The sequence below is a fragment of the Sander vitreus genome, chromosome 15 (genome assembly GCF_031162955.1).
Source record: "Sander vitreus isolate 19-12246 chromosome 15, sanVit1, whole genome shotgun sequence".
NCBI lineage: Eukaryota > Metazoa > Chordata > Actinopteri > Perciformes > Percidae > Sander > Sander vitreus.
Genome location: NC_135869.1, coordinates 7057259 through 7072877, shown reverse-complemented (window position 1 = coordinate 7072877; position 15619 = coordinate 7057259). Strand labels below are relative to the sequence as shown.

Here is a 15619-nt window from a genome sequence, read left to right as displayed (position 1 = left end):
TGGAGAAGTGGCCAAATGGCTCAAAATCATGTGAAATTAACGCTTTGTCTACGCATTAACATGTTGCCTACGTGGGGAAAAAAACGTGTTAACGTGTCGTTTACGTGTGAGAAATCACGTGTATTTGAACTGTTTGGCTTTCCATACTTCTGGGACACGCCGTGCGCAGCTGGTGGATTACCAAACATTGACTTGAATGGCCGCGATTGTTGATAGGTATTAAAATCCAGTGGTTCCCAACCTAACTGCAGATACAAAGTAGTTAAAATAAGTAAAATGCTCTGACACACACACACACACACACACACACACACTAAGAGCAGTAAATTGCTGATTTGAATCAAGTTTCCCTTCTTGTTCAACATATTTGATGTTTATTTATTAATGCTGACAGACAGGAATTGGTTCAGACAAACATGGTGGCATCAACTGAAGAACAGAACCAGGCAGAGAGGGAAATCTGTTTCAGACTCGAGACACACTCAAAGATCATCTTATCCGCTGTCAGATTGTCCTGCTCACACTGTTTGGCACCGCTCCGTCCATGCTCATTCATCTAGCACACCACGGGACACCTCAAATTTCATCAATGTAAGTTAAGCCAACGGTTAATAGCATTTATAAAAAGGACTGAAAAGATTTTGAAATGCCATGAAATTTGAATACTGGAGTGTAATAGAACAAAGCAGATGGAAAATTCAAACCAAAAAAACTATTAAAAACTGCCACGCTTCCTGCAGTGCTTTTTTTTGTTGCATTTTTAAACCTTTTTCCAGTTTCTTAAAACTCAACACATTATGTGAACACAAGCATATACTTGATCTACACAACAGGTCTCTGTTTTACTGGTTCTGTCTGTGAAGTGATTAGAGATTGGTTACCGATGGTTACAGGACAGGAATTGCCAGTTGTAAAGGTCAAATTAGACATACAAGAAAGTATAATGGTCCGTTTACATTCGGTGTTACTCACCAAAATGCACCGCGAGGTCTGACAAACGTGTGCCCTCTCTAACCATTATCCTTAACCCTGAAGCAAGGCACTAAACCCTCGGAGGCCACCAGTGGGACATGTGAAGCAGGGGAAAGAGCTGTGTTTGGTTACTATTTAAAATATGAAAAGAATATGTTGTGGAGAAAGGCATCAATCTGTAATAATAGTTAAATATCTGCTAATATGTCTTTCAACATGGCAGTTTGTCTTTACTGTACTCACTGGTAAACACTCTATAAACACTTTTTTTTAATGCAGGCATGAGTGATGGGCAGACAGACAACTGGGATAGTCAGCTAACGTTACAGCTAGCACACATTAGAAGGCTTTGTGAAGGCAAAAGCAGCATGTTAAGGCAGGGTTGGTAACTACTTCCAATGTACACTTTTTTTAATATATATATAGTTGGAAATGGTCTTTACACCCCGACAGCAATAAATAACTTATGTGCTCTGAAAAAGATCCGTTATCTGTTAGCTGCTAAATGAATCCTGTAAAAACGGTCCGCTTGGAAAGAACCAATGAAAGAGGGGAAAAGAGAGAGAGAGAAACCTCCGAGGAGATGCTACTTTCAAATCTTGCTAGCTTTTCAACATTACCAACCCTGCCATTTACTAATAAGAAGTCATAACAAGGCAGAGTGGTCACTTACTGTGTTAAGATATTCAACCCAAAGTGACTCGGACTTGATTTGGTGATAAAACAGCAACTGTACAGCTCACATTGGTTTGACATAGAGATGAAACCGTAATCAAAAAATACTTCAGAAATTAAAAATACCCAAGGCAGATTGATTATGGCTGATTTTCATTCCTCTAAAAATGCTCAAGAAGACTGTCGTTCCTGTCCGGTAGGACTACAATGGAAATATACTGCATGTTTTGAACAAATACTTGTCTTTAAAAATGTAAATCTTACATGAAAAACATCAACCAGTTTGTAGTCGCTCCCCCTCGTCTAACTCAAACCTACTTATATCATGATATTTAATCAGTCCATCATTCAAACTGTTCTGGGCGGTCTTATTATTATGACACATTTGACCAGAGAGAAGAAAAACAGAAAAATTAGCACTGTCAGTGGGTTAACATGTCTCACACACATTTCTTGAGTCGAGCACTACACAAGCGTTGCTCCCATGAGTCACTGAAAATCTAAAACGCAAAAGATTTCCTGGAACATTAGGTCAGAGGTGAACAGATTCAGACGCTGGTATACAGGGACAGATAGGTCAGCACAAAACAACTTCTATGAGCAAATGCCTTATTTTAAAAGGCCTGTCTGCTCCGTCACACTGTGTGTCAAAGTGACATGCTATGAACAACCATCAATTTGTGTGCTTGGAAGTTAAACATTAGACTTGAATTTTCATGACACGCAGAACTTGCTTTACCCACATATTTGTGAATGTGTTTCTGTGTTTGCAAGATGAGATTATTTTATAACATTTTATAATATCAGCGTGACTAAGAGCCTACAGCCACACCAGTGGCTCTATTGAGGCGGTGCTTTGAGTTCAATGCTAATATGTTAACATGCTCACGGTGACAATGTTAACATGCTGATGTTTAGCAGGCATGATCACCATCTTTAGTTTAGGGGGTTAGCATGCTAGCTTTTGCTAATTAGCACTAAATACAATGTAGAGTTGAGGCTAATGGGAAATTAAAAGTTTGACCAGAAGATGGAGCTAGAGGAAAAGACAATGGATCACTGAACTTACTAAAATACATCATCGGATTCATTCTCTGGGAACCAGGAATGTTTGTAAAAAATAAAAATAAAAAAAATGGTTTGCATTCATTATTGATAATCAAATTGTTTTTTGATTTAGTCTTTTTTTTTTTTATTATTATTAATGCAACCTAATCAGAGCTTGCCAGCAAGCTGTATTATCTCGATAAAGACATACACAAAATCATAACAACCACCATGGTGATGAACATTAGAGCAGCGAAATAAACAATTTGCCCGTTCAAAGTTTTGTATAAGTTACTTGTGTGTGAACACTGTCTTACTCAGCACCATTTTGCCATCCACATGTAAATATGAAGCTCATATTTGTCATCATCAACTACTGGAACATAGTCTAATCAGAATAGTTATATTTATATAAAATCATATTGTATAAACAGAGACTATACTGCATGGACAAATGTCTTAATTTGTTTTTTCCATGGTCCAATTATGACAGTTCCATATTTACAGTGAGTGACTCAAAGTATTACTGGTGGAATATATTTTCAAGCTCTGACCCAAAGAGCATATTTTATTTCACAAGATATACCCTCTCTTCTGTTGCTTTGATATCCTATTTATCTGACCAAAAAAAACGTTTGTTAAAATAAAACAATTTTTATGCGGCGGAACCTGAACCTCCATTGGTCCTTGGGTTCCGGAAAAAAATGATCTCCTCTTTCCCGACCACAGTAACACTATTGTATTCAACCCATATTTGGACTATGTCAGGCATGTATCACTAACTTAAGTTCATTTTCTAAAGTCATAATACTGGCACTGGGACCTTCTACTCTTCTCCTAAAACAAGAGATGTGGAGTGTGTTTACACGCACACCGTTTTCTGAATAACACTGTCGCTCATAATATCCACGTCATCGTCTAGTTTCACAAACATTTCTCAGAGGCAAAACTATCCGGGTACGTTAGCATAACAAGGCTTCATTAGCTTATTAGAAAAGAAATACTGATCGCAATATCAACAGCTTACTTAGTCTTTCATTCATGAATATTGCATTTTAATCTTTTAGGAAGTCAGTAGGCTACATTAACATATATAAATAGTTACAGGACTTAGATAACTAGCTAACTGACTAGCTATTAGAGACCGATATAGGGAAATATATGTTTGAGGTCATTTGGAAACAGTGATAAATAGTTAAATAGTTTGTCCACCACAGAGAACTGGCAAATTACTGTAAATGTTCAGTACATATATTGGTCAATATTCTTTAAAAGCCAAATTGAAGTGTTCTTAATATAAAAAATTGTTTAAGTTACATACATTTTTAACAGATTTGATCTCTCAGGAATTTTAGGCACTCTGGCTATACCCACGTATGTTTACCTCAACTAATGAGATCATTTGCACGACAGTTTTGCCTCCAGGACATGTTTGAACAACGGACACTATAAAGTGCCCCTCAGGAGATCCTGTTGTACATATGTTAACTGAATATTCTAAATTTAGCCTGGGCTCATGACACTATGCAGTGAGTGCAAATAGAAGCTGTACACAAAATAGCCTCAGGAAACTAGTCAATTCAAACTGGCAGATTCAGTTTCTCTGTGATCCTGGATAAGAGTAGGTTCCTGAAAACCCTGCACCAACTCAATGAATTCATAGTCCGTTCCATTTGTACTCGAAGGTCGGAAGTTTCTGAGGAAACACGCCCCCCCCCGACCTTGGATTTCCGAGTTGTAAAGTTCGGAAAACCTCACAGTACCCCCGAGCTCAAAATCCAACATGGCTGCGCCGTGCATCAACAGTAGTGAAAGCTCTAGTAACATACAGTTTATTAGCACTGCTGTCTTATAAGTGTTAAATCAGTCCAGGGTTTCCCCCAGTGTATTGCAAGCCTGGTGGCCCACCGGGCCCAAGTGCCCCCCACCAGGCCTAAGCCACATGAATTATTCATGTATTTTTAAGACATTTTTTAAAAAAACTACAGTTACAAAGGGGCAGCTCGGTTGGAAACTTAAACGTAGATGTATTTTTTTAAATTCCAGTTAACTTTCAGCCCTGACTTAATATGGGGCTCTATGGAATCTGTCTTATAGCTTCTTTTTTTTATTCGGAATTTCGCAATTCTGTCCATGATTGTGTTTAACAGAAACTATTGGGCTCTACATTAATGCTGCCATCAGTCTGTGGCTAGTTTGCGCCGGCCTCTTGTTTTTTGGGGGAAACCCTGTCAGTCGTACACACATTACTGTTCATCTTCTATCTGTGGACATGTTGTATCGCTGTTTGTATGCACAAAACAACAGCGTAATGCGTTGTTATCAACTGGTATTGCTAACAATGGCTAACCTGGCTAGAGCCAACCCCCACAGTGAAAATCCGACTTGCTAAATGGAACGCATTCAACTCGGGTGTGACCCAGCTCTGGCCTCCGAGTTCGAGGTAAATGGAACGCACCATTAGTACATGACTATCCTTAATAAGAGGATGTTGGTGTGCGTGTAAACGCACAGATACTGTAGTAAACACCAACAAATACACACCATCAGAAGCTCTATAAGCACACAGACTATTCACACCCTGTTTGCCATTGATGTCGATAGAAAAGAGATGAAACAGACTGAATCTGGACTACGGAACCATTTCGTAGTCATTCGCTCATTGCACTGCCTTTCTCCGGATATCAGACCTACTTAACTGCTTAAGCCATTTAAACACTATTAAATACATGTATAGAATATATACAAACAGTATGCCACCACAGTTCAGACCTAAAGAAAAAAAAAAAAAAAGCACGTCTCTGACTGACTCCTTCCATCGCTTGCAGAGAGGCTAGAAAAGAGAAACCAAAGGCTTGGGTGGGCGTTCTGCTATTTCACAGTTTATGTCACTAATCAGAAATTTGTCGGTCATGTTGTTTTGTAGTTTTTATTACTTAACTATCAGCAGGTGGTGGCTATTTCCTTTCAAAGTTTTTGTTGCACATTACTACCATGGTTCCACTTCCAAATTTGTCTTTTAAAAATGCGGTGGCCGCTTCTCCGTGTAGGTTTGGATTCCAATGATCAATGCCATGCGACAGAAAACACGTTTGTCCTCTTCAGAAGAATCCAGTCCAGTTCCCAAACAACGGAAGGAATGGTTCGGCAAACCGCCTAGTTCAAAAGTAGTAGAACAACAAATCAAATGTCCTTTTCCTCGGTTTCATTTTGTGGTCATGCCCTCGTGTCACTCTGTAAAGCACTTTGTGACGAGCCCGTTCGATAAAAGCGCTTCTTTTAAAATAAATTTGAATCCAGTAAGATATTGAAGAGAGGAGAAGCCAATACAGATCATCCATAAATAAAACACAGGTTGTTGAATGTGGTTTCCGTGTTGATTGCCAAGCCGGGTTGCCAGCAAGACACACAAGGAGGATTCTGGGTATTACAGAGGGAGCATTTTTGGGATTGGTTATTGACTGGTTATTGATCGCTGGTTAGATGTCAGATGAGAGGATGCTTCTTTCCTCTTTGAATGTCACCCCCCCCTTGTCCTCTCTTTCATAGTTGTCATCCCTGTTATTCTTTTTTCCCCCCCTCACTACCTGTCCGTGCAGTAAATGGTTGATTGGATTAAAATACAGCCTAGGTCAGAATGAAGGCAGAGCTCCTCCTCTTCCAGTCCCAGACAGGAGGTAGGAAGTAGCAGCAGCAGTCTAGGTGGGTTGGGGGGTCTTCAGGGCATCCACTTTGGTCTCCAAGTCTGTAATCTGGGAAAGCAACAACATATAAGGACAACGAAATACACTTGAACAATACTAACTCTTTCTAAAGAATGGTATCTGTTTCACTATCAAGGGCTCGATTTTTGTTGTGCACGGCGTGTATCACATTCAAGTACACTGTCACATAAATCACACTTGGAAGAATACATTATCATACATTATGGGTGGGTGTGTTCAAGGCTGTGATAATCAAGGCCAATCACATCTGTTACTTTCACTGACAGTTTGAGTTATCCTCAGATTACCTTTTTTTTTTTTTCTGGGACATGCAGTTTTACATATGAATATATATTGTATGAGCAGCTCAAATATAATGCCAAGAGAGGTTATGTGATATTACTCATTTCTGGACATGTTGAAGATCCAACGATCCCCATGTTTTCCATGCGTAAAAGTACACAGTTCTATTGATCACAATGATTCATACAATAACCATCTGCAGTTAAATACCACCATACTGCCATACATAAAATCACATGGTCTTTTGTTTTACATATTACATATTATTTTTAAAGTTTCTTAAAATTAAAACTTGTTTTTGGAAACACCACTATAAAATGAAACCGAACAGTCTCAGAACTGTTTTCAATGCGTCAGTCTCCAACACGCTTGTGGACTTGCACTGCATGGAGGATTTATAATGTGTAAAAATATTTGCAATGTAGAAAAATAAGAGGACCAAACGGGGACCAAGGATGGAGCCTTGGGGAACACCACACGTCAGTGGGGCTACTGAAAAGGGAGCGTCACCGGCGAAGTTCTTTTGACAAGTATGATTTAAACCAGTCTAATTCAGTATCTCTGAAATCCATTTTTTAACACAATCCAACAAAATTGCAAGGGCCTTTTTCCTGTTAAAATGCAAATATAAACTAGGGTTGCTAATTTAGAGGTTTCTTTTCTGACCGAGAGCCGACCGTCGTTAACCGATCATTAACCGTTAACCAACAAGCAGGCAACAACCAGTTCAACCATCTTGGAGGCTCGGACATACTTTCCGCATTCCATGGACAGCTGCGGACTTGTACTGGTTGCGCAGCCAAAATGTTCTGTGCATTGTCGTGGACACATGCAGCCACTTTTCTGGAACCGCTTGCGTGACCGCACAAGTCCACAGCGGTCCGTGGCATGTATGTTTTAGCCCGTCTCCACCGCATCCACCTACGAGGTTGTCAGCTGTGTGTCCGCCAGGCATACTCTGTGTGTAGGACGGCCAATTTAACCCGCCAGTCCTCATCGATAGTGTGACGTGTGTCACGTAGCTCTCTGCTGTAAGCACCGTCCAGCAGAGAGCCACGAGCAGAAAAAAAACGCAACTTGCTAGAGCAAAGAAAGTACACTTGCAGTTACTTGAGACCATTGGTGTTAGGGTGAGTATTTCACTAACCTTTTCCTGCAGGTTGTCCGCCTCCTCTTTGTGTGTTGCCTCATTTTCTTTTTGTGCTCGACGCTGAGCCGTCTCCTTCTTCAGGTACTCAATCTCCCTACAATGCACAAACACATTTAAGCTTTGGTGTCTTTTACTCCTCTCAAACCTTGAATGCATCTCTCCTTCCTTACTTCTGCTGGTACTCTTTAATCAGTCTCTTGGCTTTGCTGTATTTCCTCTCTAGAGTTTGGTACTGAGCCTGGGTTTCCTTTAGGTGTTCATCCACTGCCTGAAAACACACAAACACACACCCCATCAGCAAATGAAAACGTTTGGGGAGATAAATGATGAGAGAAAATACTTCATCCATTCATAACTGATAGTCCTCCTTGCTTCGAGTGTTTATCCTCTCATAGATTACCTTACACAGGGACTGCGCCTCCATCCAGTAGCCTTCCAGTTTCTCCATCCTCTCTTTACTGTCCCGGATGTTTTGCTCCAACTGAGCGCGCTCCATCCGCCAACGCAACTTATCCTGCTCCGCGTGAGCCAGCTGCAGGTAAGGGGTGGAAATGTGGGAGGAGGAGGAAGAGGAGGTATGTGGGAGGTAGAGCCAGTGTTAAGTCATCGTTCAGCCAGCAAAGGATCTGATGTTATGCTAGTGTACATTCTCCTCTGCAGTGGAACCTGGATATTGCAGTGTGGGGCTGCACAATATATCCTTTTGTTTTTTTTCTAAATCGACATCGCAATATCAACTGGCACAATAAACACATAGTGAAAGGCTGCGACATATCGCGAAAGACACTCAGAGATTTGTTGTGTTAGTTAAAAGAAAATAGCAGTAGAAAACTGCACTTTAAAATGGCCAAAAATAAATATCATTCATCATTCTTTTTTTAGTGGTGCCTTTTATGTTCAATTCGGTGTTCAATTTGTTCAATAAAAGAATGATGGAAATGACTTCCTTTCATTTGTTTTAAATTCAACAAGCAGTTTGTTGCATTTTAGCAGAATACTGAAAGCAGCAGAACTGAGTACCCTTAAATATCTCTTTATTTATCGCAAGTAATATTGTTTTCGCCATATTCAACAACGTTATCGCATATTTTCCTCATATCGTGCAGCTCTATTGCAGTGTATTTCATTGCTGCATGTTAATGAGAAGAGATGAAAAGTTAAGTGTTCTCACCTTCCTCTTCAGCAGCTGGATCTCCGCCTGGGTTACTGCATGTTTAATCTGGAGCTACAGACAGAGACCAAGATGAAAAGAAAATCCACAACAAAAACAAACACAGAAGCCTGATAAAACTGGGGGAACAGACAATTTCTGTGCGAATTGCTCTAATAGTTGATGCTTCGAGACCGGTACGCATCTTAGAGTATGGGTGTTAGGAGTATTTATTGTCTGTTTTATGGTATTGGTTGTATCATTAAATGCGTTGTTCTTTTGTTGTGTTAAGTGGAAGTTGCAGCAGAGTGTCTTGTTAAGACCTATGCCATGACTAACCTGCACACGCGTTACACTATGAGTGAAATAAATTAATGAAAAAAATAAATAAATAATGATTTAGCATCCAAATGATCAAAATCACACATACCTCTTTGAACTTGTGGGCTAGCTTCTCGGGGTCCAGCTCCACAGGAGACAACATGTCCTGGTTCTCGGCCAGGTCGAAAACCTCGATGGAGTTTGGAAACACCGGACTCATCTCCTCCTCCTCGTCAGTCGCATATTCACCCGTCTGCAGGTAAACAGAAAGAGATGTGGAAAAGATGAAAAGAAAAACATTACATTTGTCAATACGCTGATTTGTCAATATGCCGCCCCTCCATGCAGCATTACATAAAGACTTGATTCATCACACCAGCGACGAGAATTTCTACAACACTATCATGAACTATTTTAAAAGAAGTCTCTTTGGGTCTCATTTGGAAAAGTTCAGGACGTTGCTGGTGGAAACCCCTGTTTAGATGAGTGATGAGCAGAGCCGTAGCCAGGCTTTTGAAATAAGTCACAGTTACTGATTCCCCTGGCAGAATCCCACCACAATTAGAAATTATTGACAAGCCACCAACCAAACTTTGTAGTATTTTCAAGTATGGCTGGGCGATATGGCCAAAATCTTCAACCCCGATATAGGTCAGTTCATATCACGATCACGATATGGCATGTTTTCTGGTAATTCAATAATTAGTCTATGTGAAATAACCACATGGTGAAGCATATTTTTGTATACTCCTGTGTAAATTAAATACTTGACAAATGAAAAGTACGGAGTATTCTTCATTTTATTATGAACTTTAGTGCAAAATAAACACAACGTGCAAGGATCTGACCGTAAAGCCTTGTCCAAAGGACGTAAATGTTATCGAAACGCAGTTCGACCGTTGCTTTATTGCATAGATACATTGCGACAGAAATTATATAGAAAAATATATACGATGGACATTTTTAATTATATGACCAAGCCATACTATTAAATTATATTCGCATAATTTCTACCTACCACAATATGGTCGGGTGTCAAGTATGCAATTCTGGTGAGACATTGCTTTCATTTTAATTTCATATATTTAGTTTTTTGCCTAAGAACAGTATAAAATTGCCTTTAGGTCATTAGAAACCCCCAAATTTCCACATATATTCCCGAGGCCATGATCTTGACATCTTTTAGCTTCGCGCCTGGTGATGGGGAATGACGGCAACTTGCAGCCAAGATTTTAAATCGCCCCGACAACCTAACTCCCCGTTTAGTTATGCTGTAATTACAGGGACACTTTACATTCAGTCCATTGACTCCAGTGTAATGGGGAATGGCGTGTGCTACTGGAATAATCAAATATACTTTATTTGTTGTTTAGTTAATTGCAATTTGCTTTTATTGAAACACTCAACAACAATTTTCAATGCTTATTGTTGTAGTGCGGAATCGTCTGTTTCCCTCTCTGACCACAAGGTGGAGACGCTGGACTGAGTTTGAAAGTAGAGGCCACGTGGTGACACACAGACCGACATTTTGTCACACACACAACCACACACACAACCACACACACAACCACACACACACAACCACCCCACACAACCATACACACACAACCACACACACAACCCCACACACACAACCCCACACACACAACCACACACAACCACAACCACCCCACACACACACACACACACACACACACACACACACACACACACACACACACACAGAGAGAGAGAGAGTTTTCCAAAGCCCAAGATGACGTCCTTTAATGTCTTGTTTTGTCCACAACTCAAAGAGATTCAGTTTATTGTCATACAGGAGTAAATATTCACATTTAGGGAGCTAGAATTTTCTTAAAAAATTACTCAAACCGTGGCCGGGTTGGCGGAACGGCCCAAAAAAATAATCTTAAAAAAATAAAAAAAAATAAAAGATTACTCAAATTGATCGATTATCAAAATAGTTGGTGATTTAAGGCTATAGTGCGTAGTTTCTGTCGCCCCCATGAAGAATTCTAAGTATTCACAACAACACTGTCGGTGCATCCACATGACGCAAGCCTTCTGTGATCGCACACCATCCTCACCCCGCCTCAACGCAGTTGCTAGAAGCGTTTAACCCGTCAAACCAAGGAGGACACGGAGGATTAAAAAAACCAAACATGATGGACTCTTCAGAAGAGGTAATTATGACTCGAACTGCTGGGCGCCAATGTCGAGGGCGACACCATTTTGTAAACATAGCCATACTGAGAAATACAGAGAGTTGTGTGGAGCTGATAGACTTAATTATCTATGTATCAACTAATTTGGCAATGGCTTGAACGTAACAAACATTCATTAATATAAAGATAAATAATATATTTTTTAAGTTGCGTACTAAAGTTTTAATAGTTGACAACTAATTGATTAATCTTTGCAGCCCTACTCTTGTCTCTCTCTCTCTCTTAATCCCTCTTCTGATTTCCTGCAGCTATTAAAAGGCCCATGAGCTGACAAAGCAAAATTAGCTGATGAAGTTCTGAGTTATTAAATGTTTCTGGAGTCTATGTTTATTCAACATAAACCTTTCCTTATTTCCTAACGTTCCGAAAGACAAAGCTGCTGCCATGTGAAAGATGTATGAATGCATATTCTTTATGTATGGTTGTGCGTCTCAGCATGTACCTCTTCGTCATCGTCCATGTACTGTTTGTATCTCTGCTCCATCATCTCTCTCTGCCATCTCTCCTGTTCCAGAGTCTGCTGGATCAGCTGAGCCACTTCACTCTGCTCCCCGGGCTTCTCCCGACCAATCACAAACCTGGGAAACATTTGAAATTCATCGGCCAAGTTAATGATCTCAAAACACACGCGTAAATCTGAGAAACTCAAACACACGGCAACATTGCAAACCTTGAAAACATTACACACGTGCACAAATCGCAAACATAAAAACATTCCAGTGCATAAAACCGAAAGATTCACACCATACCAACTGCAAAAACATGAAATCCATCTGTCACAAACCTGAGAGCTTTAGCATATACCAACCAAAAACCTGAAAAATAATCAATTTATATTACAAATCTGCAAAAAAACAAAAAAACTAATCCACACATTTTGTGCAAAACAAAAATCTGAATATGCTCCATTAAAGTGTGTTTATGAAGGGCAGTGAGTGAGTGAGTAAGTGAGTGAGTATAAACCCAAGGTGTGTACAGTTTATGGGCAGCCATTGGAGAGACAGTGTGGGTGTTTGTGTGCGTATGTCAGACCTGACGGTGCCGGTGGTGTTGCGGAGGACAGAGGCAGCGAGGCTCTGAGTGACGCCGACCAGGCTGGTCCCATCAACCTCCACTATCAGATCATTAACCTGGATCCTACACACACACACACACACACACACACACACACACAGAGAGAATAAACAGTATGTGTGAACATGAACAGAGACAAAGACAAAGGATAATACCCTCCCCTAGCCACAGCTTTTGTTTCTCCATTCAGTACTGTACTGTCATTTCAGCGTTTCTTCCTATTCTACCCTTTTTTCATTTTTTTTATTTGATTAACATTTTTTTTTTAACACAAAACATACAACTCACGACATGGATAGATCACATCCCCATCTGAACACCCCCCCCCCCCCCCTCCTCCACTCGCCATCACCACCTCCCTATACAAAATTTAAGACAAGATGAATAGCCATAATATTCAACACTATAAAATAACAAAATAAACAACACGCTGTCAACCAAATAAAAATATTATGTGTATATATGATAACACCGTAAGCACATTGCATACATCCAGGCCTATCCCCAGTACATGGCATCCTAGGAGCCCTCCAAAGAGCTTAGGTACTTTCCCCATTTTTTAGTGTAAACACTTAATCTTGCAAACCATGTGTATTATATTTTTTCAAATGTTGTTACTCTCACCATCTCACAAGTCCATTCTTGGGCTTGGACCTTTTACATTTTTTTTTTTTATATTAATCAAATATCTTTGTCCTTTTCATAGACAAATGATCTGTGTGTTTTGCTCTCAAGCCGTGCTGCCATTACTGGTGGTGAAAGTAGACATGCTGTATTACGCTGACAGTAAGAGCAGAGATGTTTGGGTTTTACGCCCCCTTCCTACAGAGGAAGGCAGTCTGTATGAATGTTATTCAGTCCTATATTGTAGAAAGTGAGATTTTCACTTTGTCTTTTTTTGATTATAAAGAAGGTCAAGGTGCTATATAAATACTGTATTAAAATGCTCAATCCACAGAGAAACGCACACAGCCCGTATTCAGAAACTGTGCCTTTAAACGAACTGTCAGGACTTACGTACGGTTGTGATGTCACAACTATACTATATATATAGGGAGGAAGTGCTGCTACAGTACTGTTACAGTCATTCCCCGGCTGCAATGACGGTGCAAAGACTCTAAGCGGGCAGGTTCATTCAGAATGGAGGGGGGGGGCTTAAAGACACAGGCGCGAAAACGGAGCATTTCAGACAGAGGGTAAATACAGGTATATTCAGACAGACAGTGGAAAAGAATAACAATAACGCTTCAGTCCGACACAGTCTGGACGTGGAGTTAGCTAATCAAACCTAGCTTATCATTTCAATCACCAAACTCCATGATTATGTGCTTTCATCTGCCCTTTGTCGGCAAGAGGCTCATAATGCCATCGAAACATGAGGATTTAATAACAATGGAGATTAATGAAAGTGAAATTGATGTCATGGAGCAGAGGCTTTTGGTTTTGTCTTTCCATTTTGTTGTTGGATCAGCTGATGAAAGTTTAGAATAGAAAAGACCATAGGCTGTCTGTTATAATTGGACTATATCTTGTTGAAAAGTTATTTTAATGGGCTTTGATAACTATATAATAATTGGTTCTGCAAAAGTGCTTAAAAAATGAAAACCTTTACATAAATTACAGTGCTATACGCCAGTTTAAGTGAGGTGAAACTGCAGTAATTGTGGCCCGTTTACTTCCGCCTACAACCAGATTTGTCTATACATAGTGCAATCTTGTCATGTACTGTATAATAAAAAATACAGCTGAATCTTGAAATGTGTATTAATCCACAGCTGAAAATAGTCCCCAAATGCGCTATTTACTTCTGTTTAAGATACTAACTGAGCCTTTGTTAAAACTGAAATTATTATATTGTTCAGGCTGCAAATCACCAACACAGTGAGAAGTATAGACAGTCTAACTAACATATATATATATATAAAAAATATATATATATATATATATATATATATATATATATATATATATATATATATATATATATATATATATATATATATATATATATATATATATATATATGCCATTCCCCCTCTCTCTGCCCTTTCCTGTCTTAAGCTGTCCTGTCAAATAAAGACCTAAAAATTCCCCAAAAATATATATATATATATATATATATATATATATATATATATATATAAATATATATAAAAAATAAAAAAAATCCTGCGTGAGACACAGATAAAGATGTATAAAGAAGGTGGACAGGGTACCTGCCGTCTCTCTGTGCAGCTCCTCCGTCGGTGACTGTCTTAACAAAGATCCCCAGTTTCTCCAGACCCATATCAGCTCCTGCACCCATACCTATAATACTGATACCCAGACCATCACCGTCTGCACTCACACACAGACAGAGACAGACACAAAATATCACACTGAATTGCATCTTTATAGATGTGATTGCTGCTGGCATTATTATGCACATGTCAATATGTTCCTTTTGTTCTTAGCATCATCAGGTATGTGTATTCATTCTTTTGGTATAGCCATAAAGTTCCATCACCTGATACAGTCTGAGCAGACAGTCAAAGCTATAAAACATATCTGAAGATAACATATTTATCCTCATTCAATGCTTGCAATGCTAAAAATGAAACATAAGTCAGCGTTTAAGCTATCATGCTGTGCTGAGAGCAGCCGTCACGGATGGTTGCTGGTTCCAATCCATTACTTTCAGAATTACTACCTGCTAATTAGGCTAATCCGTGCTAAATGTAATCCCATAAGGGGATAATGGAGTTGTAAGCAGAGTCCACCAACAGCAGCCTGTCAGTTGTGTTCATGTGTGTTAGTGTGCATGCGTGTGCAAGCGTGTGTGTGTGTGTGTGTATGTGTCTGTGCGTGCATGTATGTGAGTGTATGTATGGTTACATAAGAGGCTTGACTGAGTGACTGTCAATGAATGTGAAGGTGTGTGTATGTGTGTGTGTGTGTGTGTGTGTGTGTGTGTGTCCTTGTTTAACTATAGTCGTGGGGTCCACAAACCAGGAATACAGTA

General features: G+C 39.6%; 1 protein-coding gene across 1 annotated transcript in view; it reads right to left on the bottom strand.

The window, feature by feature from the left end:
- Positions 1–377: 377 nt before the first annotated feature.
- Positions 378–15619, bottom strand: part of LOC144529914 (neurabin-2-like) — a 45386-nt gene continuing 30144 nt past the window's right edge. The window contains exons 7-15 of the mRNA XM_078269276.1: positions 14835–14955; positions 12577–12681; positions 11987–12122; positions 9432–9575; positions 9023–9076; positions 8252–8383; positions 8022–8119; positions 7849–7945; positions 378–6446 (exon numbers count right to left, since the gene is read on the bottom strand). Coding sequence (XP_078125402.1) covers positions 6393–6446; positions 7849–7945; positions 8022–8119; positions 8252–8383; positions 9023–9076; positions 9432–9575; positions 11987–12122; positions 12577–12681; positions 14835–14955 — 941 coding nt within the window. The 3' untranslated portion in view covers positions 378–6392. The remainder of the gene's footprint in view (positions 6447–7848; positions 7946–8021; positions 8120–8251; positions 8384–9022; positions 9077–9431; positions 9576–11986; positions 12123–12576; positions 12682–14834; positions 14956–15619) is intronic.